Source organism: Helianthus annuus, chromosome 10, assembly GCF_002127325.2.
Source record: "Helianthus annuus cultivar XRQ/B chromosome 10, HanXRQr2.0-SUNRISE, whole genome shotgun sequence".
Taxonomy (NCBI): domain Eukaryota; kingdom Viridiplantae; phylum Streptophyta; class Magnoliopsida; order Asterales; family Asteraceae; genus Helianthus; species Helianthus annuus.
In genome coordinates this window covers 172,697,392-172,725,342 of record NC_035442.2, presented here as the reverse complement: position 1 = coordinate 172,725,342, position 27,951 = coordinate 172,697,392, and the positions used below count along the sequence as shown (strand labels likewise).

The following is a 27,951-nucleotide window of genomic DNA, read 5'->3' as shown; positions in this document are numbered from 1 at the left end:
CATGCATGTTACATGATATGAACAAGATTCTTATGCGAGTTGTATAGTCATGTTAGCTCTTAACTCTTTCTGGCATGCCCCATATTCCTTGTACCGATATTAAGTACCAATATAAATCAGTATAATCTTAGAGGCATGCCCCAATATTCGTTGTACCGATATTTATATATACTACAAAGCCTATAAGGGGGAATGGTGCCAGACTGTCAGGCAGCACTCCTTCATTGGCCCACATAAATAACGATTACGCCCCCAGTTAAAAGTTATGATTTTGCTCTTGTTCAAAATTACAGTCTTGTCATCGTTTTAGCTTTTGACAAATTACGGTTTTACCCCCTGTTCAATATTACGATTTTGTCCTCGGTTCAAAATTAAAGTTTTGTCATTATTATTATTATTTTTTTTTTGCAAAACTATGGTTGTGTTTTCTTTAATTGGCTGACTCGGTGTACTTTATATTCGTGCCAATAAGCTCTAGCACTCGCTCAGTTTTGCTCTCGGTTTAAAATTATAGTCTTGCCATCATTTTAGTTTTTTTTTTTTTCAAACAAAAGTATAGTAGCTTTTAATTTAATTGGCTGAAAAATATCCGACCTAACACCCTGCAACTGCAACACGAGGCATAAAACTACTTAGCTACCAAAATAAATTATACCGTTACAACTTACAAATACCTTAACTCCTAACTAAACCCGTACCCGCATCCAAGTCGTAAAGGGTCATCCTATCTTCAAAAAACGGACTTCTGTTGATTCCGGCACCGACGACCACCGTCATCGGAGATGCTTACGTGGCAGTCCAACTTTCCGGTAACCAGTCAAACATCACGGATTATACGCTTCGGAAAAACCGTAACTCCGGTGGTGGCGTTTTCTTCTTCCTCTCATATTCATCAACGATCCCTCAGGTACAAATTATTTGATTGAAAATGTTCGTTTAAGCCCTAATTTGTTCAACCTAAAGAAATTGACGGTTATTAAACCAAAACCAAAACCTAAATTGAAGAATAATTTTGGAACAAATGTTATTAGAATAACTGATTAGTGATTAGTTAATATGATTATGTTCATGTGTAGATATGCAGTGCTTGGTGCTGGATTTGCTGGATTGTCAGTAGCATGGCACTTGTTAGAAGTATACACTCATTCAGTCATTCTCTATCTGTATATACATCTGAATTCTGATAATTAGATGAATTCAGTGCAGAATATTAGCATGACTATAGTCATGGAAGAAAACTGCATACAGTTTTCATTGGTTTTTGAAGAAATAGTTCTGATTTGGTTGTGTGGGACTTGTTTTGCAGCGCAGTGCTACCGATTTGCGTGTTTGCGTTGATGTTCTTGATGAGATAGGAATTGGAGGTGGTGCTTCGGGAGTGGCTGGAGGACTACTTCATCCTTATTCTCCTAAAGGTTACATCTTGTTTTCACTCCAAATTTGATGCATATTGTTAGGCCTGTTAACAAACCGAACGTTCAGTGAACCGTTCGGCGGGAAGTTCGTTTATTAAACGAATGAACCTGAACAATTTTTTTTGTGCATTTAGTTAAACGAATGAACATGAACACATGTCTCGTTCATTCATTGTTCGTTCATATAAATTCATTTATGTTCGTTAGTTTACATTTGTTTGTATATTCACTTAATTTTTTTGCCCCATTACAGTTTAAGTCTAGTTTTATGAAATTTAAAATATCACCCAATATAATTTAGTCTAGTTTTATTGATTATTTAGGCACAACAGACTGATGTTCACGTTTACTTTTAATTGGTTTTTGCTTAATTATGTTCGTTTATATTCGTTCAGTTATGTTCGTGAACCATTCGTTTATACTATTAATGAAGGAACATAAACAAACAAGAACACTTTCATTTTCTTAACGAATGAACACAAACAAGAAAACCCCGTTCATTTATGATACGTGCCCTCAAAACCCACGTAGCCACTCATGTTCTCACATGCGAAACCTCCAATTATGGCAGAACGTGTTCTATTGCTTTCTTTGATTTATTTCCTATATTTTCTGTAATTACATGGTGTAATGGGTTAGTGGCAATACATGTTAGTTCATTTAGTTTTTTCCATATGTAAGTCTATATAAAGGAGTTTGGTTGATGTTAATAGAATTATGAATGAAAAATATTGATCTGGTTTCTATCTCAAATTATCTCTAAGCCTCTTCCTATTTTCTTTTGGCCAACGAAAACCGTTGGAACCACAACAATTTAGTTGTTCGCGTTTGACTGTTGTTCGTTTACAAGCCTCCATATTGTTATTTAAATTTATTTTTCTATAACCTTATTATTATATGTTTTTCTGCAGTTAAACCTCTTTGGATGGCAGCCAAGTGCTGGGAAGAGACTTTAAGGCTTTTAAGTATTGCTGAAACACAAAATGGAGCACTTAATCAGAACTCTAATGTATTTATTGCGCGGAGAAAGGGTATTTTGAGACCAGTAGTCAGCTTGAAAAACATGAGCGTGATGAATGATGTAAGTTTACTAAATTAGGAAATGCAACACAAAGTGCAATACAGTTTAACAAGTCAATAATAATGTTGTAACTTTTTTTCTACTTGAAGAATGCTCAGAACTCTCTTGCCAGTTGCAGAATACGGTCTATTAACGAAGATGCAGCCCAGAGTTTAGTACCTAATATATCTGTACCGTTGGATTTGGCGTTTTATATGCCTGATGCTGTAAACATACACCCCCAAGGCTATCTTGAGGTAAATCATAAATGGACTCTAGTGTCCGTATATCGATATAGTGCTTAACATATATATTTTCATCGTGACTAGGCCCTTTATTTAGCTTGTGAAACTCTGGCAAAAGAAATGTCTAGTGTGGGACCTGGTGAAAAGGCGATAAACTTTCACAAGAGATCTATTGGCCACCTCCTTGAATTAGAGGGTAATATATATGTGATATATTTGAAGTTCCTTTTGAGTAAAATGCCATTTTTGTCCTGAAGTTTGGCCAGTTTTGCGACTTTCGTCCAAAGGTCTGTTTTTCCGCATCTGGATCCAAAAGGTTTGAAATCTTGCCATTTTTCATCTGGCTCGTTAACTCCATCCATTTTCTCCGTTAAGTTAGGGGTATTTTCATATTTTTTGTTAACTTAAAGGGCAATTCGTTTTTTTTTTTTTCACTCTATGTACAAGCATGTAGCATAATGTACAAGCGAGTCCTTAAGTGAAATAGACCGAATTGCCCTTTAGGTTAACAAAAAAGACAAAAATACCCCTGACTTACCGGAGAAAAATGGATGGAGTTAAGGAGCCGGATGAAAATGGCAAGATTTCAAACCTTATGGATCCAGATGCGGAAAAACAAACAAATCCTTGGACGGAAGTCGCAAAACTGGCCAAACCTCATGGACGAAAATGGCATTTTACTCTTTTCCTTTTTATGTCTATGGTCTTAAAATGTTTTTGTTAATATTATCATGCTCCATTTTAGGTGAGTACGATGCTGTTATTGTATGTTTGGGAGCCAGATCCACTTTCCTCCCGGAGCTTTCAGGAAAGTTACCGCTGAGGACTTGTAGAGGCATCATTGCCCACTTGCGTCTTCCCGACAATACCAGGTATTTACCATAATTCTATGCATACATATTTAACTTATGTTAGAAACTCAACCTTTTCATCATCAAAATGTTTCAGCGAAGAATTTCTAGAACATAGCCCGTCAATCTTGTCAGACGCCTGGATCGCCATCCAGAATCCTCGAAACCTATACGCGGGTTCCACATGGGAATGGAAGTCTCGCAACTATTCCCAAAATGTGTCAACGGAGGAAGCTTCTAAAGCTTTGGAAGAACTTATACCAAAAGCATCCGCAGTTTATCCAAACATTTCAAAATGGGCTTTCAACGGAGCGCGTGCAGGTCTAAGAGCAATGCCACCACTTACAAGTAACGGATCTCTTCCACTTTTAGGTCAAATAGATGATCTTATTGGTCAAACTCATAAGAGCAAGTTTTGGTTGTTTTCGGGTCTCGGGTCTAGAGGTCTGTTGTACCATGCATGGCTCGGGAAATTGACCGCACAAGCGGTTATTTCTTGCGATGAGGATGTAATTCCGCTTGAATTGACCTCTTGGAGACCAAAATTAATCAGAAAATCGTAATTTTTTAAACGCTAAAAATTCACTAAGATACAGAATTACTTACACCTATAGGCTATTAACTATTTACAACCACATAAAAGAAAAAGAAAAATGAATTAACGAAAGGAAAACTTAAGAAAGAACATATACATTTCTTGTTGAATCCCTTTCTTCTACTATGCTTTCAAGAAATTTACACATCTTTTCCCCTACCGTGGTGTTCTTCCACGGTTGTTTGTGGTGGTGTTAGGCGGTAGCAACTAGCAATCACCACCAGCCTCACCATCGACTTCACATGCCCTCGGACACAAAATCCCTAGAAAGATCTTAAATAATATCCATCTATTTTTATATATGTTTTTCTTGTGTACATTGTTCGATTACATCTATCTAGAGTTGTTCCCGTTCAATGCCGCATGGATAATGAATTTTAGTATATCTAGAGGGATGTAGGTAACGATACTGAACATCCAGATTACCCCGGCCCATCGCCATCCGATCCCTTGCATCTCTGCAAAATCCCAGTCTGCATATACTGCTAGAAGTGTAGCCAACTGTATAAAACACACAAATGTTAAACAGTTATAACTTATAAACACAACTCATATCTAGGGGTGTTAAAAACCGAAACCGGATCAAAACGGTAAACCGAACCGTAACCGAAAAAACCGATCCGAATAGCCGGTGTTCGGTTTGGTTTTTAACCGAAACCAAACCGAATTGAATTCAGCTGAATTTGGTCAGGCTTGCATATTTCTAATTCGGTTTGGTTTTTGGTTTGGGGTACGAAATTTTGAAAACCGAATAAACCAAAACCGAACTGATGAACACCCCTGGTCATATCAAAGAGATGTTATGGTAGCTGGTACTTACTATCTGAGCTAGTACGAATGCGAGCATGAGCAAGGTGCTAGGGCGCTCGAGGAATGACCAACTTTGAGATCTCGTCACAAATATGAGTGCTTGACTAATGATGCTCACTTGAAGGTATAGCGCTGCGGTCACCTCATCATCGTTTCCAACAATCGATCGAACACCAAAAAGCCTCTGAACATAATAGTTATTTCTTGTCATGTTCATTTCTCTAAAAAGACTTTGTATAATGAATGAAGAACAGAAGATAAAATGTCGTAGACTTACGGGGAAGAAGTCGGTTCTGGAGGATAGCCAAAAGAACAAAACAGTAACGAGTGATAGATAAGTCCCGAGGACGATACCAGTGGCGAAAATCTCATTGAGCTTCCATGAGTCGGGAAGTGGTGACGGTTTAACCCGGTCAGTGGAGATCATCATGATGGTGCTATCGTTAAGAATAGCGATGACGAGAATCATGAAAGGCGAGAAGTCAAACCTCCATATGACAACAATGAGCATGAACCCCATCACAATTCGGATGGTGATGGAGACTGCGTATATTGTGTAGTTTTTCATTCTTTGGAAGATGGCTCGGCTTGTTAGTATAGCTGCGACTATCACGTTAAGCCCCGGCTGGGTCAAGATAATGTCGGACGCACTCCTGGCAGCGTCTGTGGAGTCATCCACTGCTATACCGATGTCTGCTCGCTTGAGTGCTGGTGCATCGTTCACACCATCTCCCGTCATACCGCATATGTGATTCCTCTGTTGTAACCTCTTGACGATTTCGTATTTGTGTTCTACAAGAATGAAAATTAAGGTTTGTAAACGTTGTCTATGATGGTAGTTAGGACTGCAAACGAACCACACGTTCAGCGAACAGTTCGTGAACTGTTCGGCGGGAAGTTCGTTTGTGTTTGTTCGTTTATTAAACAAACGAACATGAATTTCGTTTGTTTAGTTAAATGAACGAACATGAACCCAGGTCGCGTTCGTTCATTTATGTTCGTGAAGGTTCGATAACGTGTTCGTTTATGTTCGATTGTGTTCGATAGTTCATTAGTGTGGTTAGTTTTTATATTTTATTTAAATACTTCAAAATTCCGACAAATAAAATATTTAATAAGCGTTAGTATATTATATATTCTGTTCATGAACGTTTGTTTATGTTCGTTTGTTTCCATTTCTGTTCATGAACATTAGTTTGTGTTCATCACTGTTCGTTTTCGTTCGTTCACTGTTCGTTTTCGTTTGTTGCCTAAAATTAACAAACGAACACGAACACTTCATTTCCTTAACAAACGAACACAAACATAAAATCTCGTTCCGTAAGTGTTCATGAACAGTTCGTGAACACATATATTTCTTAACAAACGAATTAGTTCGGTTCGTTTGAAGCCCTAATGGTAGTTGAGTCTAGTAATATTTACCGGGAAAAACTCCGGCGAAGCCATCGGCCTTCTCAATGAGGTCATCGATCGAAGAGTTGTTAGCATCATTGCTTTCCGAGAGAAGCGAAGATGACGGATACATGTCGGTACCCATACCAAGTCTTCTGCCGGTTTCTTTCCCAATGGCGAGTTGATCTCCGGTGATCATTTTTACTTTAACACCAAGCTCTAAAGCCCTTCTAATAGTCTCGGCACTATCGTGTCGTGGTGGATCGAAAAGCGGCAACAGTCCTACAAACTCCCAAGGTGAGCCCTCGCTCTCCTTTGTCTTCTCGGGTACGGTTTGTCGAGCCACGCCGAGAGACCGAAGACCTCGGTTTGCGAACCCGTCAATGATTTCCTCAGCCCTCTTTAGTGTATCGCCGGTGAGATTACAAAGTTCGATGATCTATCAAGAAATTTAATCGTTATCACTTATCGGCTATAAAACCTTGTAATTGGAACATAGTTGTCAATAGCGGTCGCTATAGCGAATAGCGTAGCGTATAGGTCGAAGGTCGGTAGAGGGTATGTAGCCATAAATAGCGGGAATTCAGTTTTTTTTAAATATAATTAGCAATTAAATATAGCTATAAAATAGCTGGATTTTAGATTTTTGTTAAATATACATTTAAAATAGTGTATATACCAGGGTATTTTGATATAATATAAATATAATTTTTTTTTCAAGATTTTTTCTAGTGTATCGCTATTTATAAAATAGCGCCCACTATTTATCGGTTTTTGCTATGTAGCATATACCTTATCGCTATTTGTCGCGATTCGCCATTAACTATGAATTGGAAAGAAAACATTAGAAAACAAGTGGTTCATTACTTGTTCTGGTGCACCCTTGCTGGACCGATACCAGTCACCCTTATTGTCAATGTAGGTGATGGCTGTGCGTTTGTCGACAGGGTTAAACGGTAGGAAGTGGACCTCTTTGATTCCGGCTCGAGCCTCTTTTGGATCAGCCAACATGTTGACGATGCAAGCATCGATGGCGTCTTGGTTTTCGATCCTTGAAGCTCGAGCACCATACATCACCACCATGTCCCTATCGCAATCCTTGACGAAAACCTGTAACAAATTTTGACCGATTAGATAACCGAAAATGGTTGACCGTACATTTTTTGACAAGGAAAATTTTGAAAATTTGAAATCTGACCTCAATCAACGATTTGTCGACCGTTAGCTTGTTAAGAGTGAGGGTACCGGTTTTATCGCTACAAAGAATATCCATACCCGCCATTTCTTCAATGGCGGTCATCCTTTTCGTGATGGCACCTTGTTTTGCAAGGTGGTGGGACCCGATCGCCATCGTTACAGACAAAACTGTAGGCATGGCGATCGGGATACCTCCGATCAAAAGGATCAACAAATTATCGATACCGTCTCTATACCCTCTTCCTTGAATCACCCATATCACCACAATCTCGATCACCATTCCAATCGCAATTGAGCATATGCAAAAGTTACCAATGGATGTCAACACCTGTTGGAAATGACCCGCTGAATCCGTGCTGTTCACAAGGTGTGCAGCCTTCCCAAAGAAGGTTCGGACGCCCGTGGCTATCACCACAGCTTCAATCTCGCCTTGCTTGCACGTCGAGCCAGAGTAAACCGGCTCACCCGGGTTCTTGTTTACTGGGACCGACTCGCCAGTAAGCGCAGACTGGTCAATTTTCAACGTATCGCCTTCAAGGAGACGAGCGTCAGCTGGGATAATATCTCCTAACTTGACACTAATAACATCTCCAGGAACCAATATGCCGGCATCTTGCTCGCTCCATTTTCCGTTTCTTAAAATCTTGGCTTTCGGGGCTAGGCTTGCCATCAGGGCACTGGCGGCATTGCCGGCATTGTTTTCTTCGATGAAACTAATGGTTGAGTTGATGAGAAGAAGCACGACTATGCCCACGAAATCCGGCCAGTCCGGTGGCCTCCCGCCACCGTTGGCTAATACAATGGCCATAATGGCTGCAAATTCCATGACCCATGAAAGAGGATTCCACATGAATCCTAGAAACTTCAGCAATTTACTTTCCTGTTTCAAACATAACTCAACATAGTTAATAATAGTAGGTGGTTAGAATTATACAGCGGTGTAAACAAGCCCAGAGGCTCGAGAGCTACCCGTGATCAGCTCGGCCAAAAGCTCGAACGAGCCCGAGCTCGAGCCTGAAATAGAGCTCGTTTAGTTATCAAGCCCGAGCTCGAGCCTGAAATAGAGATCGTTTAGTTATCGAGCCCGAGCTCGAGCCTCAATACAAAGCTCGTTTAGGCTCACGAGCGTAAACGAGCCCAAACAAATATTGGCGAGCCGAGCTCGTGTTGAGCTTTGGTTCGTTAAGCGATATTGAAGCGAGCTCGAGCCGAGCATTTAGCTCGTTTGAGGTTGTTCTCAAAATAACTCGAGCCAAGTCGAGCCGAGCTTGAGCTTTGGGTTTTACTCACGAGCCAAACTCGAGCTTGAGCTTCATAAAAACATAACGAGCCTAGCTCGAGCCTAGTCGGGCTCAGGCTCAGTCTGGCTGGCTCGTTTACACCCCAATAGAATATATATGATATTTATTGTGTGTTTTTAATTGAATAAGAACTTTTTGGTATGTGTTACATACCACCAAGGGGTTCAGACTATGGTAAACAAAAGCTCATTTAAAAAAAAAAAAAAAATCTGATGAGGGTGAAGCTTAATGATTATAAATAAAAAAAGAACGTGCCTGTTTCTCCTCAAGCTTATTGTGACCGAAGATGTCGAGCCTCTTAGTGGCTTCCTCGTCGTTCAAGCCATCTCGCGTACAATTTAGGATCGTGAAGACATCTTCTATAGGGATTTTTTCGAGATCAATTTGGTTACTTTTAACTTCTTCCAAGGAATTATCAGACATCGTGATTGATTTCTAGAAAAAAAGATTTTACAAAATAATAATTATAGTAATAATAATATTAAAGATAAATTCGGGCCTCGCGACAATCCCTCGGTCCTCCACCATGCTCATGAACACAGTAGAGGTCGTCGTCGTATATAACACGATTAGAGGGAAATGTTTGAAGCCCTTTTCTGGCAAGGGAGACCAGTTTCTTTATATGCCTACTTTGTTACATGCATACCGTTTTGTTTCTCTCATTTCCAAAAAAATAGGAGTGCAATTACAAATTGAGGGTAATCCATTAACATTTATGAATGTGTGGAGGAGCACAACCACTTTTAAAAGAAAATTGAATGGCTTTATAAAAACCACCCTAATAATAGTATAACTTTGATGTTGTAGGATTATTAAAAATAAAGGATTTGAACTATATATATAGTTGTATGGGCTTGTAATTATTTATAAAGTTTAAATATTTGAATTATCTGATATGTTTGTTTAGTTGGTTTATTTTAATATTAAAAATAGTGTTTGAGTTGGGTTAGAATTAGTGTAATTTGTGTGCTTTGGTTTAACATAAAAAGAATCGAACAAGTTCATTCAATCTTGTGTTTGTGTGTGTTTGATCAAGGGTCTGATTTCCAACACTTATACCTTAAAATTGGTTTGAATCCGGTCAAACTCGATTCTTTCCCCTTTGTAGACAAGGTTGGATCCTGAATCGGTCTCACCGAAAACTCCATTTTTTGCACCTCTAGCCTGTGGGTGGATGAAACCCATTTGCGGTTCAAGTCAGGCCTGGTGAGTCTAGTAGTATATTTCGGACTTCGGCCCGGCCTCTCAAAACTCGACTGGTTTTGTACTTTTGTAAGAGATATTTCCAACAATTCACTTGGGAAAGCAACACCATACTACACTCCTTATACCAATAATACGATATAATTGTGACAAAATAATGTATTAAATATAATATACTTGAGGCACAAAAAATTAAAACTTATGAACGTTTAAGTAATAACTAAACATTAGAACCTTTTTAACTTGTTGGTGAGTTGAATCGTTCAATCTGAACACAACCTGTATGTTTAGTCATGTCAAAGATATCAACATTCAACACTAACCCCTCACTCGCACACATCTCAAATCGTATAAGTTGAACATGACTTGTTTGACCTAAATATCTAAATTAGTCAAAAGGGTTGACTGTTTGTGATCAAGTTGTAAACGTGCTAAACATAACTTACTAAAAGAAATAATCAACTTAAACAATATTGTTATAAATTAGTATTTTTATTTTTATTAAGTTTGCATATTTATAATTTTATAAATATAAAACTTTTTTACAAAGGTGCTAAACATAATTTCTTTTATGAGTTTATATTAAATAATAATTTTACCAATTTATTGTGTAAGGTAGGTTTTTAAATGTTTTTCTATACGAACTCCAGCCTCAAATGTCAAAATCATTAAAATGGGTGGTGCTTCGCTTCTTTCACCAAACTTTCATTACGAATACTCTTATAAAAATTTAATCGAGTAAATTATATAAACCTAATTAAAAGTTAGGTTTACAGGACTTTGAAATTTGAATTGATTGGTTGTTGTTTTTTGTTTTCCTTTTTGTGTCTATTTATTTTTTGTTTTTTTTATTATTATCTTTCAACTTTTAGCATTGATATTTACAACCCATCAACTTTATAAAAATTTTGTAATCATATTTACAACCCATCAACTTTCTAAAAACTTTGTAATCCAGTTTTACATGGTTATTTTTATATATGTGCCGGTATAAATTTGAATTGATTTACGTATCGATGTAATATTAACTTTAAAATGAGTAGGTCAAATATAATATGTTTTTATGCTTATTTTAATGTACATTTTCAGTTGGAACCAAGTTTTTCGTGGTTATTTTTATGTATGTGTCGGTATAAATTTAAATTGATTTACGTATCGATATTAGTTTATTTTAAAAATGAGTCGGGTCAAATATAATATATTATCATGCTTATTTTAATGTACAATTTCAGTTAGTCTATGTATTGATATAAATTTTGCTCAAAAAAAAAAAGTCGGGTCAGATATAATATGTTTTCATTAATTAGACTAATTAGAAGGTATAAATTTGAGCTGCTTTACGTTTCGACGTTGTCACAACACACTATACCATTCTTTAATTACAAAAAACATTGTTTTATTACGTGCTTACTTTTATGCATGTGTCGCTATAAATTCAGGTTGCTTTACGTGTCGATGTAAATGTCTTTTGCAAATAGGTCTGGTCAAATATAATATGTATCCGTGCTTATTTTTATGTGCTTTTCAATTAGTCTACGTTTTGACGTAAATTTTGTTTGAAAACAAGTCGGGTCACATAAAATACGTTTTCATTAAACGGTATAAATTCAAGTTAGTTTAAGTTTCGACGCCGCCATAACGCACGAAGAAATTTTATAGTTTATAACAAAATTATGAATATGCAAAGCATACCGACTCAACAAAAATTATTTGATTTTTCAAAAGAGAAGTAAGCATTTTTATCAAATCCACCCAAAGATACACTGATCATAACATATGTTTTAAGATACATAAAAAATACGAAAGACAAATAACTTAGAAACGCATTTTCATTAAAATTTTAAAAAAAAAAAAAAAAAGTGGACCAAAAAGATTGAAAAAAAACAACCTAAAGTTAGCGGCCCAACCTTTCTCGCTTGTGATCGACTTGTATGGTTCAACGATATTTTCATGCGGTTTCATAACAACTTTCAAATCTCGGTTCTTCTCTTTTTCCTCCACATATTTCATGTACTTATCATCTCTTTTTAATTTCGATTTCGCCAACACCGTGCGCCGTTTTCTATTCTCCTCTAAATCCACCATTTTCGTCGTCTTGTTTTCGGTGTCGGCATCCACCCAACTTTCTTTCCATTTGTTTGATGACGACTCTACCCTTTTCTTGTGTTGCGGCTTTGCCAGTGTTGTGTCTGCGATGGGACCGTCATTCAAGTTGATGTTGGGAACGTTACTTGATAACTTATCCGTTGAGGTTGTATAATTTCCCGACTCGGATGTTTTTGAAAATGAACACGACTACCCGTTGGGACATCAAGATCCATCAATGGAACGAGAACCCATTTGGTGTTGGTAGTAATCCAACATGAACAAGACACATTTAGTAAATGGGCTTATGGATTTTTTAGGAAACATTTTTTCATTTCATGATTTTATTTCATGATTTCATGCTTGTTCAGCCTTGTTTTAGTCAGTTCAAGCTTGTTCAATTGCCATTTTTAAATAGCTTTTAGTTAAACTTCGCCTGTTTTGAGCGGGTTCTGGCCAACCATGTCCGGTTGTTTTGGCTGCTCAGCCTAGTTCAAGTCTGTTCAGTTTGGTTTTTGCGCCCAACCGAAAATAAAGGCTTGCCCACAAGTAGCTCACCTTGTGTGTGTTCAATGTGGCACCTTGGTTTGCCTAAGCAAGCACGCACGATTGATGCACTTTTGACTACATTGGTAACATTAATCATTTGTATCCCAAAACCGAGCTACTACTAAAATATGCAGCTGCAACTGAACACAACAGATCGACTTAAAACATTAAATAGTCTACCATCATTTAAGGTACATGAAACACATGTGATCAAATAAATTCATCAACAAATCCGTAGCGTTTAACAAGAAACAATACATCATCAAAAACAGCTCAAAACCCAAGCTTGGTTCTGCGCCAATGCCTGCGCTTCGCATTGTACCTAAATAAAATATAAACAGCCTGTTAGTTGTTAATAAAAACGGCATCTTTCTAAACATCAAGATAGTTGTAAAGCAAAACCTTACCTGATAGTATTGTCAGTCCTCATTCGAATCCAGTGCGGAATGGGCCTGTTCTGCCGCATCTTCTTTGCAAGCTTCTTCTTGATCATGAATGTCTTGTGGGACGGCTGTATTAAATAAAACAAACACATGATCTAAACATCACAACTTATTTCCTCCTGATCATGTGTTATTGGCAATCATTTCATAAAAAATAGCACAGCGGAATTTTTGCTTCAAGTAATTAATCACAGAAGAGTTAATTACTATTTTCGTCCCTGTGGTTTGTCAAAAATCATTATTTCAGTCCATTAGTTTAAAAATTACGATTTCAGTCCCTGTGGTTTCACTTTCGTAACCATTTCAGTCCCTGTGGTTTCACTTTCGTAACCATTTCAATCCATTATTCTGTTAAGTACAGAGACTGAACTGGTTACGAGGTGGACTGAAATGGTTACGAAAGTGAAACCACAGGGACTGAAATCGCAATTTTTAAACTAATTGACTGAAATAGTGATTTTTGACAAACCACAGGGACGAAAACAGTAATTAACTCATCACAGAATCTCAGTCATGCAATTGAGAAAGTTCAAGATGTTTTTGTTTAAAAAAAGTGTGCTTAAGGCACGCCTAAGCGCAAAGCCCATTGCTTTTGTGTAAATAAGGAGCGAGTAAAACAAAATGAGGAGCAAAAAGCATACAAAAAATCAACTTAAAGCACAGGTGAGGCGTGTACGACGTGTAGAAAGAGTGTTTTTGTGCATCATGCAGTTATACAGATAGCTCCTAGATTAGAAAAAGCATGTGACCATGGCTTCGTTTGTGTTCGCCTGTTTATTAAACAAGCGAACACGAACAAGAAATTTCTTTCGTTTAGTTAAATGAACAAACATGAACAGAGATCGTGTTCGTTCATTTATGTACGTGAACGTTCGGTAACGTGACGGTTTGTGTTTGATAGTGTTTTTAGTTTTTATATCTATTTAAATACTTCAAAATTCCATTCCAACAAATTAAATATCTAATAAGTGTCGGTGTATTATATATTCTGTTCATGAAACGCTTGTTTGTGTTCATGAACATTCGTTTGTGCTCATTTGTGTTCGTCAACATTCGTTTTTGTCCATTGCATAAAATTAACAAACAAACACGAACATAAAATCTCGTTCGATAAGTGTTCGTGAACGGTTCACGAACACATATTTCTTAACAAACGAACACGAACAAGGTCTTGTTCGTGTTCATTCGGTTCGTTTGCAGCCCTAGCTAAAATCATAATATTTCATTTCCTAAATAAAACTATGTCCAAATAAAGATTCCACTAACAACAGTATTTCATCTTTCTAATAATCATACCACCTACATACAAACTACAAATCCAACCACCGGTGATTGGTATGTACCAAACCTAAAGTCTTAACACTCAATAGTGACACCACAAAAACAATTGATCAATCATAACCCTAAAATGATTCAAATTTAAACGCATATCCATCAACTGGAAGCATGAATTGGAGATTTCTAGAGCCTAACAGCAAAAACCTAAATCAAATAACAGAATAGACATAGACATAGACATAGAAGAAGATTACCATGGCTGTCGTCGGCGGCTGGCTGCTTCTTCTCTGGGGGGTAACCGCTGGAATGATGCGGCGTTATATAGTTAGGGTCAGAGTGTGAGTATGTGACTGTGGGTTGTCGAAGCCCAATTGCGGTTCATTTCAGGCCCAGTGGGTTTGTGTACTTCGGTTCAGCCTGTATTTGTTTTCATAAGAGGTGGACAAAAAACCCGAACCTGGGTATTTTCAACCCGAACTCAACCCTGCTCATATAGTCATATGGTAGGGTTCGGGTATGGTATTTCAGCTAAGTACTCGAACCTGGTTTTTCTTAATTCCCGATTTATACTCGGGTTTAATAATATCTGATATTGGGTTTTAAAAATGTATGCACTTTGATTATTCTAGTTCTTAGTAACATGTAATCTTGTTAAATTAAAGTTTTATCTTGTTAAAGTTCATGTTTATAGGACAATGCTACACAAGAAACCCTTTATTTTTAGAAAACTTTGAAAACCCATCACAAGGCCTACAATTGGCCACGTCATTGATTGGAGATGACAAAACGGAGGGTATTTTGGTCTTTTTACATTGCTCTTTCTCTCTCTTCCTGACATATTATACCAGCTTCTCTTTCTTCTTTATACCAATACCCAATGTAGTACACATTTCTCTCTCACACACACTTATTCACATTCATATCCAGATCTGTACACATCTCTCTTTTTCTTAATCTCTTAATCTGATTAGTTTCTCTCTCTCTCTCTCTTCATCAAATCTCTCTCTCATTGGGTTCACTTTTGAGAAAGATCGAAGACGATGGCGGGAGGCACTGCAGCACTAAAGCTCGTGAAGCCAAAAAACCGTCCACAAGCCACCGATATCCAGGCTGCTGCCGCTTGGGGAGTTGTTGCTTTCACCACCGCCGTTTGGCTAGGTCCTTCATTTTTACCCCAATTTTATTAATTTTCATTTATTCATGACCTGATTCTTTAGATTATCAATCGTAATGCTAGTATTATAGATCTATTTCGTGAATTCTGATGGAAATTTGTTTTCGTAAAGCTGTTTCTTCATCGATTTGTCTCGGTTATGATTGGCACAATTGTTTGTTTTTTTTCCCGTTGTGGTTAATTTTTTGGACTATATTTTATGCACCGATGTAGATCTGGATCTTGATTTCGCGACCTGATTTTTCATAACTTGTTGACTTTTGTGGTCAAACTATAGCTGATTCTTCGATGAATTATATTTAACGTAATTACAGAGTTTTTTTTTTAATTTTTTTCACAAGACCTGATAATATTCATGTTGAAATTTAGCAACGTAATTAGTTGCATAAATCAGTATCTTAAAAAAAGTGTTTCATTTTGAAAAAAAAAAAGTGTATATTTTGCGTTGTAAGTATTAGGAATTAATTTTTTTTTTTTTTTTTTTTGCATTTTGATGAGTTATGATATAATGAAAGTCTGAAACAAACTATGTTGATCCATATTGAAGGGTTTGTGTACACCCCTAGTTTGTGTTGGGTTATAGCTGTGCTGCAAAATAAGTTAGATTGGCTTACGAAATGCACAGTTCGGTTTGATAGATTTCTCTTCCTATGGAAATCAAATATAGGTCATTTATTGGTTTTGCCTTTGATATTGATGTCATACAAAACCTTAAAGTCTTCCAAATCTTATAATGTCTTTCACCATCACCACCGCACCACCACCATCATTACCACCGCACCACCATCAATATTGTACCTCCGGCACCACCGTAAACACCTCCGGCACCACCGCACCACCACCATCATTACCACGATTATAGAATATGGGTTTTGAAACACAAACACCAAGTATAATAGTTAATAGTTATCTCTGGTTAACGACTTAACGGTTATCTTATCTTTTTGTTATTAGGATGGTGATAGATACAAGGGAAACAAGATCCAATTCTCGGGACCGTTGGTTTCGTCATAAGTGTTTCATTTTGAAAAAAAAAGTGTATATTTTGCGTTGTAAGTATTAGGAATTAATTTTATTTTATTTATTTATTTTTTTTTTTTTTTTGCATTTTGATGAGTTATGGTATAATGAAAGTCTGAAACAAACTATGTTGATCTATATTGAAGGGTTTGTGTACACCCCTAGTTTGTGTTGGGTTATAGCTGTGCTGCAAAATAAGTTAGATTGGCTTACGAAATGCACAGTTCGGTTTGATAGATTTCTCTTCCTATGGAAATCAAATATAGGTCATTTATTGGTTTTGCCTTTGATATTGATGTCATACAAACCTTAAAGTCTTCCAAATCTTATAATGTCTTTCACCATCACCACCGCACCACCACCATCATTACCACCGCACCACCATCAATATTGTACCTCCGGCACCGCTGTAAACACCTCCGGCACCACCGCACCACCACCATCATTACCACGATTATAGAATATGGGTTTTGAAACACGAACACCAAGTATAATAGTTAATAGTTATCTCTGGTTAACGACTTAACGGTTATCTTATCTTTTTGTTATTAGGATGGTGATGGATACAAGGGACACAAGACCCAATTCTCGGGACCGTTGGTTTCGTCAAACGTGGATCAGATGCTTAAGGATCATGACCATGTTTATGTTACATCACAACACAACTAACACGTGTTATAGCCGCTGAAAAGCTAAGGCAGACTATAAAAGGAAGCTCCACCATTTTCTTAGTGCTATGTATTTTCGTTTACTAGTAATATGTATGTGAGACTCTTATTTTGTATTGTCTAGTACATGATGTTAAAACGGTATGAACTTAACACATTCTGGAAGTCTTAACACACGTTATAATAGAGGCTTAACACACGTTATATATGTCTGGCGCGTAACACACGTTACAGTATGTATATACAAATCATGGTGTTTTGGAAACCACTAGCTTATACATGACACCATGTTGGGTTAAACCAAGATTATAACAGAGGCTTAACACATGTTATCCCAGGTATACGGTGTTACAACATTAACTTGTATGTTCCATATTAACTTGTACACGTGTTACGATCAGTATATGCACATCATGGTGTTTTGCAAACCACTTTCATATACATGAATACAAGTCGGGTTATAATGGATGCTTACATGTTATCATATGTATACAAGTGGGGTTACAACAATATTACGATATTAACTAAGCTCGCCATTAAACTCATCGCCCCCGTCGACTGTTTTCACCCTTTGTCACATGTTAAGCAATTACATGTTCCGAACAGACAAATTGTAACACATGTTAGATCAGTATATACACATCATGGTGTTTTGTAAACCACTAGCTTATACATGAATACATGTCAGGTTACAAAAAGATTATAACAGTGGCTTAACACATGTTATACATTCCAAAATGTGCAAAACAAATGACTCGTTTCATATTATATATTCCAACATTACCGGTACATGTGTTACCATAAATGGCTCGTTTCATATTACACGTTACATACTAACTTGTACATTTATTACTTGTACGAGTTTTACGCTCAATATCCACATTATCGGATATTTTAAACATCAACAAAAATAAAATAGATATTACTTGTTTTTTTAATTAACAAAAGGTTAACACAAGTTATATATCATTCTAACAGGGGCTTAACATATGTTATACATGAACACATGTCAGGTTACATCATGGTGTTCTGTTACAGCATGAACCACCAACACATGTTATAAATGAACAAAGACTTCTTTCCCAAAGGATGTGACTTATTCAATGTCCTCGCATTAACGTCGCCTACATCCATCCAGCTTGTCAATTGAATGTCTTTTATGGATCTATTTCTGTAAATCAACACACGTTATATATCATTCTAACAGGTGTTTAACACACGTTATAAATCAAGCAACCCAACAAAAAAAAAACAATTATTGTTAAGATCAAAAGCCCAAAAAAGCAACCAAACCCACTAAAAAACCCGTTCAAAATCTCATCCTAAAGTTTTATTTAAAATACATGGACATTAACCATTACTAGAACACGCATTAACTTCGCCTACGCATTAACTTCGCCTACACGATGTTAAAACGATCTAGACTTAACACATTTTCTGTTGGAGGCGCCCGTATTTGTACCTCTACTGTTACAGTTACTATTGAAGTTTATGCATCCATTCTGGAAGTCTTAACACATGTTATAATAGAGGCTTAACACACGTTATATCAGGTTTAATCTGTTGTTATTAAGTTACTATTGGAGTTTATTCATCCATTATGGAAGTCGTTACACACGTTATAATAGATGCTTAACACACGTTAGACATTTCAGTCACTAAACACATGTTACAGTATGTATATACACATCATGGTGTTTTGGAAACCAATAGCTTATACATGACACCATGTTAGGTTAAACCAAGATTATAATAGAGGGTTAACACATTTTATCCCAGGTATACGGTGTTACGATATTAACTTGTATGTTCCATATTAACTTGTACACGTGTTACGATCAGTATATGCACATCGTAGTGTTTTGCAAACCACTTTCATATACATGAATACATGTCGGGTTACAACAAGATTATAATGGTGGAGGCGCCCGTAGTACCTCTAGTGTTTTGTACATTTATTACTTGTACAAGTTCTACGCTCAGTATCCACATTATGTAACATTTTAACAGGGGGGCTTAACACATGTTATGGGCTCGAGTCTGTGAATCAATCAACCAAACAAAAAAACACTTACTGTTCAGATCAAAAACCCAAACCAACAAAAAAACAGCTACTGTTAAGATCAAAAGCCCCTAACAAGCAACCAAACCAACAAAAAAACCCGTTCAAAATCTCATCCTAAAGTTTTTGATTTATTTAAAATACATGAACATTAACCATGGATACCCCATTAACCATTACTAAAACACTTTCAGCACACAAAAACATATTAACAACCATTTCAACAAAAAATCAAGTGTGAAATGATATTTCAAGAACACTTATCGGATCTATACCCGTCCGATGAACACGAAGAAGATCTTCAAACCTTCTTCTCACACACACACTCGTGCGTGTGTCTTTGTGATAAAGATTGTTGTTTCTCTATCTAAAACATCTACTTTCTCTCTAGTAAAACATTCATATTGTCATCGCTCTTCTCACACACACACACTCATATTAACTTGTACACGTGTTACGATCAGTATATGCACATCATAGTGTTTTGCAAACCACTTTCATATACATGAATACATGTCGGGTTACAACAAGATTATAATGGTGGAGGCGCCCGTAGTACCTCTAGTGTTTTGTACATTTATTACTTGTACAAGTTCTACGCTCAGTATCCACATTATATAACATTTTAACAGGGGGGCTTAACACATGTTATGGGCCTGAGTCTGTGAATCAATCAACCAAACAAAAAAACACTTACTGTTCAGATCAAAAACCCAAACCAACAAAAAAACAGCTACTGTTAAGATCAAAAGCCCCTAACAAGCAACGAAACCAACAAAAAAACTGTTCAAAATCTCATCCTAAAGTTTTTGATTTATTTAAAATACATGAACATTAACCATGGATACCCCATTAACCATTACTAAAACAGTTTCAGCACACAAAAACATATTAACAACCATTTCAACAAAAAATCAAGTGTGAAATGATATTTCAAGAACACTTACCGGATCTATACCCGTCCGATGAACACGAAGAAGATCTTCAAACCTTCTTCTCACACACACACTCGTGCGTGTGTCGTTGTGATAAAGATTGTTGTTTCTCTATCTAAAACATCAACTTTCTCTCTCTAAAAACATTCATCTTGTCATCGCTTTTCTCACACACACACTCGTGCGTGTGTCTTTGTGATTTTTTCAGACCACATGATTCTGAAATTATCTTCAAATGAAGATCACCATTGAAGGATCAACATTGAAGACCATGAAGCTTTTCTCCTTTCACATGATGAAGAAAGAGGAGAGAGATAATAGTTTATTGAAAGATTTGATTAGAAGAAAGAGGAGAAAGATGATGACACAAGTGGGTTTTGTCATTTCCAATGCCAAAAAGTGGGTTTTGTTCGACTGAAAATGCCCTTCCAGACTTTAAAATGTGTATTATACTATTTCTTTTAAATATAATTCTTACCAAAATTATGAGAGTCATTGATCAAGTTGAATGAAAGATAATCAATGGATGACAATAGGTTTGCATAGTTTTCTTAAAAAGATAGAGTTTCCTACATAGCCAAGCCCCATGTTTATAAACCCAAAAATGAAGTTGGAAACAAAAAACTACAAAGTTCATGTTTATATCCATCCGCGTTTTTTAATATCTGCCCGGATTTTTTTTTCATACTCGAACATGAATATAGGGTATTTTAATACCCGGGTACACAAGGTATGGATTTCCTGGCCAATACCCAGACCCGACCCGGGTATTGGCAATACCCGAAACTTCAAAACCCGGTCATACCCGAACCCGGGTATTAAAAGAACTCGGTTTTGGGCACCTCTACATTGAACTAGTAATATGTTCCACGGACAATGCGTCACGGGCCCGTTGCAAACGTTGAATGGATTAGTCCAAATGTTATGTCATGCATTTACTATATGAAAATGTATGGTTGATGCACTCGGTTCAACTTAATGTAACATATATAAGCATTGCGGTTCAATCAAAACGTAAAGTAAATCAAATTTATATCACACAATTATAATGTAACGTACCAAAAAAAACATATAGCGTGTAAAGAGAAATAACTAATAGGGAGTTTGTTTATTGCGTTTGTTTACTTGTTATCTAGGGAGTGTGTGATTGCCTTCTGTGAAAGAAATCTTTGTTGTGTTTGTTTACTTGTCATTTAATTAGGGAGTTTGTTTGCGTTTCGTGAAAGAAATCTTTATTGCGTTTGTTTACTTGTCATTTAGGGGAGTGTGTGATTGCGTTTTGTGAAAGATTATCTAGTTATATGGTTTGCATAATAAAACAATTAGCAAATAAACTTGGATTACTCTAGTGGGAGATTAAGATTTCTTGTGAAATTGGAATAAAATGTTTAATCCTTGTTACGCCACAAACCGAGGATGAATGTGAATCAATAACACAAGATGTTAACTATTAACTCACGTATATTGATTTCGACAGAGTTTGGGTACAATGCTTACTCAATAATGCTCTCCAACACTCTATCCTTTCACACACTCTGTTTTGCTCATTTCAAGTGACAGAATTGGTATATATACTAACAATAGCACATGGCCAAACAATACGCGTCATGATCCAAACGATGGCCTATGCAATTCGGTATTTCTTAAATGATTGCAAAAAGCTCCCAAATGATATACATCATGTCCAAACGACACTACTGTCGTTTGAACCTAATGTCAACCGATAGCTTATGCAAACGTTGGCGAGCATGCTTCTCATGATGGCTCCATGTATTGGGATTACAAACAATGGCCTTGTATCTTGTATGATCGAAACGTTGGTCCCATGTCAAGTCCAAACGATGGCATGATACTATATCGTTTGGACTTTCCACAGTACAAACCACGTGGTTTGGTTTGTTGTCACTTGAATTTGTTCTTCGAGTCACACGACGGGGGAACGTCGTTCGGCTTCGTCAGCTTCATCCTTTTAACAATTTTATGGCATTATATTAATTTTTATGATTAACAACATCAAACTTTAGCCCCTCAACTTTAATAATGACATGTTTAGCCCTGTAGCTACATCAAACAACTTTATCCCCTCAACTTTAATAATAAACAACTTTAGCCCCTCAACTTTAATAATCACATGTTTAGCCTCTTAACTAAAACATCAAACAACTTTAACTTTCGCGATTTGCTAATTTTTATCTACGTTTTGAACCCGTTGCGGAGCGAGGGTGGTAACCCACTAGTTTTTTATTAAAAGCCGACAAAACTGATACGACGGAAATTTTATTTCATGAATAAAGTTTCTTTTTACACAACTCGGATGTAAAACAAGTAAAAAAGTTCGTTATAAAGAATTTTTGTAGGATTATGCATAAAAAATATTTAATAATATGAAGAACTTGATCAATAATGTGCATACATACCATTATAAGTTTATAACCACCATTAATCTTCCTCACATTGCCTCCATATGGTTGCCACACCTGTTGTTGCTCCTGCACAAGAAACCCCTTTTTCTTTTCCATGTCCGCTAGCTGGACGTATGACGGTGGTGGGACCATTAGAGACGCCGCAAAAGGGTCTTGTGGGTCCACCACCGGTCCCGCCTTCTCATTGGGCGCAGGCAATGCTAACACGGGTGGTGCATGTACCTGATTGTAGCCCATGTGTTGTGTCATTGTTCATTGATCATATATGCCATTCAGCATTACCGGATCAAGACCACCGGGACCCGCCTTATGTGTCGTCGGTAGGTTGTAATTAGCGGATTCCACCGATGCTAGCTCCCAGTCGGCTTTTCCACCCGCCCCTACCGATGACCGCCTTGCAGCCACCTTGTCACACTCAAAAACTTCCCATGTATCCTTAGATTCAACCGTTTTCGGCCCGGAAAACAAAGCAAGCGCCAGCATATTACCATCGTTATCTGCTGGCGGCACTCGGTCATCATTCAGATTCAACAGGTCTTCCATTGTGGCAACCGCTGCTGGCGGTGACGGTCAGTTTTCATTACAACATTCTTCCATATTCTTCTTGAGCTTATTCTTCTTTTTGATTAAAAACCGCTCTAGTGTTCCTAAAATCTTATCGGTAACCTGTTGCACCTCGGGGAACTCTGTGGCTCGAGCGACTCCCAACTCCTTTGACCAACTGTAAAAGTCAACGAGCTCGTCAATCCGTTTAGCTGCAATAACGTATTGATCGAATGTCTTGACACAATTACCATACTCCATTTCCGAAAACTTTCTCGTAACACAAGGTACAAAGCAACAAGCACCATTTTACTACTTTTCGCTCTTCCGGCTGGCCTACATGATAACACACGATCGATAAGCCGAAGCAGTATATTCAACCGTTCCAAAACCCGATCCGGTTTCATATCCCGCACAGAAGTTGTTCTTACTGACTCGTCTAACTCACCGTAATATTTTGGCTTATGACTAATTCCATACCCATGATCGTCTCTAAACCCTACAGGGGTTAGCTTTCGGTCGAATGCGATTAATTCAAGCTTTTGATCAAGATACATTCCGTAATTCTTCACAAACCCTGAATGATCCCAGTAATTTGAAAGAGCCTCAATGCGAAAATCCGACATGTTTAGAACTCTAGCCCCTTTTCGGCTAGCGAACATTATTTCTTGACTGAACACTGGATCTCCATCAACTAATAACCGGTGTACGAGCATTAACACCTTCAATGCAACGGCCCAATCATGGGTTTTGCTCAACCGTTTCGAAATGTTGTAAACGCAAGCGCTTACGTATCCTCTAGATTGAGATATGAGATGAAGGATTTCTCGTATGTATTTTTCTTCGGTTGGCTCAGTGCGGTGACCTGTTGCTTTGACGATAAGCACCTCGAGATCAGGCGCGACGTTGCCTGAGACTTTGGCTATGCTTATACTGGTTTGATCTTTAACCACTCCGATCACCTTTCGAATCTTACTTGAAGACATGGTACAAATCGCAGGTTAACTATCTTGATATTTATCTGAACGCTCAAGTGATCAAGCCTGCATAAACAGATTATTCAGTTACATATGAATACAGTCACCATAAATAGTCATATGTGCTATCATAAACAACATACATACACTTAACAAAATAGAAATCTGAAATTATATGCTGTTTCGCACACAAATATAATATCGATACTATAATTCAGGTCTCAGATTGTAATCCTTCATTGTAATTCGAGCTACACGTAATCAGTTCCAGATACATAATCGATTACGATCATAATTTACCATAAACAACACACACACACAGGGGCGGTTCTTAGAAGGGCTCTGGCAGGGCAAGTTTTTCGGCCGTAGTGCTAATTTTCCGCATTTCGATCGAAATTTTTTATATATACTATGTTTAGCCCGGGCTTTCCCGGGCTTTTTTTAGTGCCCGTGTCTTTTGGCCCTAGCACGTTCAAAGGGCAAGATCCGCCACTGCACATACAAACACTTGACAATACAGAAATCTGAAACTATATGCTGTTTTGCACACTAATTCAACGTCATACTACAAATTAGGTCACGGATTGTAATCCTACAATTTAATTCGAGCTACATGTAATTGATTACAGATACACAATCAATTACGATAAGAAGTCATGTATGTTATCATAATTCATAAACGACACATACAAACACTTAAACACTATTACACTACATAAATCTGTATTTCTTTATTGTTTCGCACACAAATTCAACATCATACTACAACTTAGGTCTCAGATTGTAATCCTTTAATTTAATTCGAGCTACATAACCGATTAATATATGAAGTCATATGTGTTATAATTGTTATCATAAACAACACACAAACACTTAACAATACATAAATCTATAATTACATGTTGTTTTGCACACAAATTTAGCGTCGATTCTACAATTCAGGTATCAGATTGTAATCCTTTAATACAATTTGAAGATACATATCCGAGACCGGACATTATCCTTTGGACGCACCAGACTCCACCTGAACGGACATTTGAAATAAGTCCGTTCCTTATCAAAACACCTCCGAAGACGAACCTCCATTCAGATGCGTCCAGACGAATGACATCATCACAGTTGACCCCTATAAATACCTTGTCAAGTACAAAGCCAAGTATGATTTTCTGAACCTCCGTCCTTACTTTCTCTCTCTATTTTCTCTCTCTAAACAAATACTTATCCTCACGCCGGAGGGTGGTCGCAGAGGGGCCCTCCCATCTCTGCGGCGAGCCTAACGGTTTTCTATTTTGCAGGAACCCTTCTCAACTTTCGACAAGATCCAAACTCTCGTTTACAGGCTTCGGCCTAACTACGGTTTTTTAGTTCTTCAATTGGCGCCATCCGATCTCAAAGCTCTTAGTCCTTCACTTTAGTTAATTTCTTGAGCAAAGAACTGACAAATGGCGGCCTCAGGTTCTTTGAATTTGGGATCTACGACTGTTAGCACACAAACTACAACACCAGCAAGTATTGTTTCCACAACCTCAGCCGCTTTAAGCTCAGGGCCGGGAACAACCTTGCCGTTTATTTTACTTCCTACTTCACAAACATCAGAGTTTGATGCAGAGTTTCTCTCCAAAAATGCAAGTCTTCTACGAAGATTAAAAGCACAGCAGGCTAGGGATGAACAGATCCTCGGTTTACGAACCAGGCTCTTTCATGAATAAGCCCCGATAAGGACTATGGGTCCTACAATGATTACCCCTCCTACTTTCTACACAGTTGTCACTTCGGAAACTTATACTGGATATGTGCAGGGTTCATCCGGACCTTCGCCAGCAATAACAATACGAAATGAAGCACAGATGGATGTAATTAGTGATCCGGAACTCACAAAGCCATACCACCCAGTTTCTATGACTGCTAAGTCAAAATTCAGTGCCCGCATCACACATGCTAAGCTCCCTCCAAAACTCAAAATGCCAACTACAGTAAAAAAATATGATGGCACAACTGACCCAGATGATCATATGTTCGATTTTGACGGAGCTGCACGAGTTGAACAGTGGCCGATGCCAGCATGGTGTTTCATGTTCGCGCAAACACTAACCGGAGCTGCCCGAGTGTGGTTTGATGCATTGAATGAAGGAGAGATCAACGATTTCGAAGAGTTCCGAAGACTATTCCTCCAGAATTTTAGCCAGCAAAGACACTACTCCAAAGAAATCACCGAAGTTCACAACATCCGGAGAAGGGATGGAGAATCTTTGGACAATTTCATTGATCGGTTTAACCGGGAAAGTATGCAGATCAGTGGGGTAGTTGATCAGCTACGTATCTCAGGATTCTGTCACGGCGTCCGGAACAATCAGCTGGTCGAAAAATTACACGAAAATCTCCCAAAAACGATGGAGGTACTCATGGAACGAGCCAGAGCTTTTGCTCGAGGCAAAAACGCATGTAACCCAGCTCCGGAGTCAGATCACAAGATGTCTTCCTGGAAGAAAAACGGTGGGTCGGTGTTTGATAAAACCCCATCGGGGAGCAGGGGACGACCGCACCCCTACAGCAGAAACGACAGACCTCCACGCGGAAGAAACTTTGGGTCAAGGTTTAACAACTTATCAGATCTTTCCAAAACTCCCAGTGAAATTCTCAGTGCGGAAGGGGCAAACTTCCCCGCTCCACCAAAACTTCGAAACCCGGGAGATAAAAATTCCAAGAAATATTGTGATTACCATCATGCTCGGGGTCACAATACAGATGATTGCTGGTCCTTGAAGCAAGAAATAGAAAAAGCAGTGCGATCCGGAAAGCTATCGCACCTAGTAAAAGAAGTAAAAGAAGGAAAATCTTCGGGAAATTCGGGAGATAATCCGAATAATCAACCGGCGATTTGCATGATCAGAAGAGCAGACAACCAAGGCATCAAGCGATCCAGTCAACACATGGCCGCTTGGATGCAGCAACCCATTGCTTTTCCTCCTATCAATCCGGAAGAAGTCAAGGATGGACCAATCATAGTATCTGCAATCATAGCAAGTCACAAGGAAGTGCCACTGAAATCATGTACAAGCAGTGTTTTCAACAGCTAGCTCCGCAGACCAAGGCGAAGTTGATCCGAGTATCAATGCCATTGGTAAGTTTTTCCGGAGAGGTGGTGCAGCCTTTAGGGCAAATCACTTTGCCAACAACGTTGGGAGAAGGAAGTCTGGTTCGAACTGTCAATTTGACATATCTGGTGGTGGAGGCAAGGTCCGTCCACAATGTCATACTAGGAAGACCCGGTATGTGCGCCTTCGGAATTATCAGTTCTACCATGCATGGAGCATTAAAATTCCCCACCGAAGCAGGAGTAGCAACACTGTACTCCGAATCAACAATCGGCGTAGCTGAAATACGGCAGAGTAACGATGATGACGAGCCTCCGAACGTTCTTACGGAAGAATGGGCTATACACCCGCATTTCCCCGACCAGAAAATTACAATTGGGGCTCAACTTCCCGAACAAACCAAAAAGAAGTTGTGGAAGCTGCTGTCCAATTCACTCGACGTATTCGCTTGGCAAACCTCCGATATGGTTGGAGTTCCTCGGTGTTTGGCCGAACATAAGCTAAAGGTGTCACATTCAACAAAACCAGTAGCTCAAAGAAAAAGAAACATGGTCCCAGCTCGTAATAAGGCCATCTCCGAAGACGTACGAAAGCTGCTGAGTGCTGGTATTATAAGGGAAGTGCGGTACC

At 38.0% G+C, this 27,951-nt stretch overlaps 3 protein-coding genes and 1 pseudogene across 8 annotated transcripts; 1 reads left to right on the top strand and 3 right to left on the bottom strand.

The window, feature by feature from the left end:
* The first annotated feature begins 655 nt into the window (after window positions 1-655).
* On the top strand, window positions 656-17,371 carry LOC110886648. 6 transcript variants are annotated; one of them, XM_022134478.2, is made up of 9 exons: window positions 657-907; window positions 1,077-1,134; window positions 1,307-1,415; window positions 2,327-2,496; window positions 2,586-2,732; window positions 2,805-2,916; window positions 3,466-3,592; window positions 3,669-3,919; window positions 17,171-17,371. In XM_022134478.2, exons 1-9 carry the CDS (start codon window positions 783-785, stop codon window positions 17,176-17,178), a joined length of 1,107 nt encoding a protein of 368 aa, XP_021990170.1. In that variant the 5' UTR covers window positions 657-782; the 3' UTR covers window positions 17,179-17,371. The 6 variants fall into 6 exon arrangements, with proteins under 6 accessions (XP_021990168.1, XP_021990170.1, XP_035834693.1 ...); XM_035978800.1 differs by lacking the exon at window positions 17,171-17,371 and adding an exon at window positions 16,553-16,773 and having other exon boundaries at window positions 2,595-2,732; XM_022134479.2 differs by lacking the exon at window positions 17,171-17,371 and adding an exon at window positions 16,553-16,773.
* LOC110886647 (ATPase 8, plasma membrane-type) lies at window positions 4,246-9,460 on the bottom strand. Its single transcript, XM_022134473.2, has 7 exons — window positions 9,122-9,460; window positions 7,567-8,445; window positions 7,236-7,478; window positions 6,399-6,807; window positions 5,254-5,768; window positions 4,987-5,160; window positions 4,246-4,667 (listed from the first exon to the last, which is right to left on the bottom strand). The coding sequence occupies exons 1-7, from the start codon at window positions 9,287-9,289 to the stop codon at window positions 4,500-4,502; spliced, it is 2,556 nt and encodes an 851-aa protein (XP_021990165.1). The 5' UTR covers window positions 9,290-9,460; the 3' UTR covers window positions 4,246-4,499.
* LOC110886649 (60S ribosomal protein L39-3) lies at window positions 12,839-14,825 on the bottom strand. Its single transcript, XM_022134481.2, has 3 exons — window positions 14,679-14,825; window positions 13,111-13,214; window positions 12,839-13,025 (listed from the first exon to the last, which is right to left on the bottom strand). Exons 1-3 carry the CDS (start codon window positions 14,679-14,681, stop codon window positions 12,977-12,979), a joined length of 156 nt encoding a protein of 51 aa, XP_021990173.1. The 5' UTR covers window positions 14,682-14,825; the 3' UTR covers window positions 12,839-12,976.
* A 5,457-nt stretch (window positions 17,372-22,828) lies between the features above and the next one.
* On the bottom strand, window positions 22,829-24,312 carry LOC110886650 (annotated as a pseudogene).
* Between the last annotated feature and the right edge of the window lie 3,639 nt (window positions 24,313-27,951).

What these genes read in the sequence shown, in the direction of transcription:
- LOC110886648 (XM_022134476.2), top strand. Translation starts at nt 783, where the DNA reads ATGCTTACGTGGCAGTCCAACTTTCCGGTAACCAGTCAAACATCACGG. An exon ending in ACATGAGCGTGATGAATGAT is followed by an intron (nt 2,497 to 2,585) that starts GTAAGTTTACTA and finishes TTCTACTTGAAG; the next exon opens with AATGCTCAGAACTCTCTTGC. An exon ending in CCACCTCCTTGAATTAGAGG is followed by an intron (nt 2,917 to 3,465) that starts GTAATATATATG and finishes GCTCCATTTTAG; the next exon opens with GTGAGTACGATGCTGTTATT.
- LOC110886647 (XM_022134473.2), bottom strand. Translation starts at nt 9,289, where the DNA reads ATGTCTGATAATTCCTTGGAAGAAGTTAAAAGTAACCAAATTGATCTC. An exon ending in TCGACAAATCGTTGATTGAG is followed by an intron (nt 7,479 to 7,566) that starts GTCAGATTTCAA and finishes AATTTGTTACAG; the next exon opens with GTTTTCGTCAAGGATTGCGA. An exon ending in CTTCGCCGGAGTTTTTCCCG is followed by an intron (nt 5,769 to 6,398) that starts GTAAATATTACT and finishes TCATTCTTGTAG; the next exon opens with AACACAAATACGAAATCGTC.
- LOC110886649 (XM_022134481.2), bottom strand. An exon ending in AGGACTGACAATACTATCAG is followed by an intron (nt 13,026 to 13,110) that starts GTAAGGTTTTGC and finishes TATTTTATTTAG; the next exon opens with GTACAATGCGAAGCGCAGGC.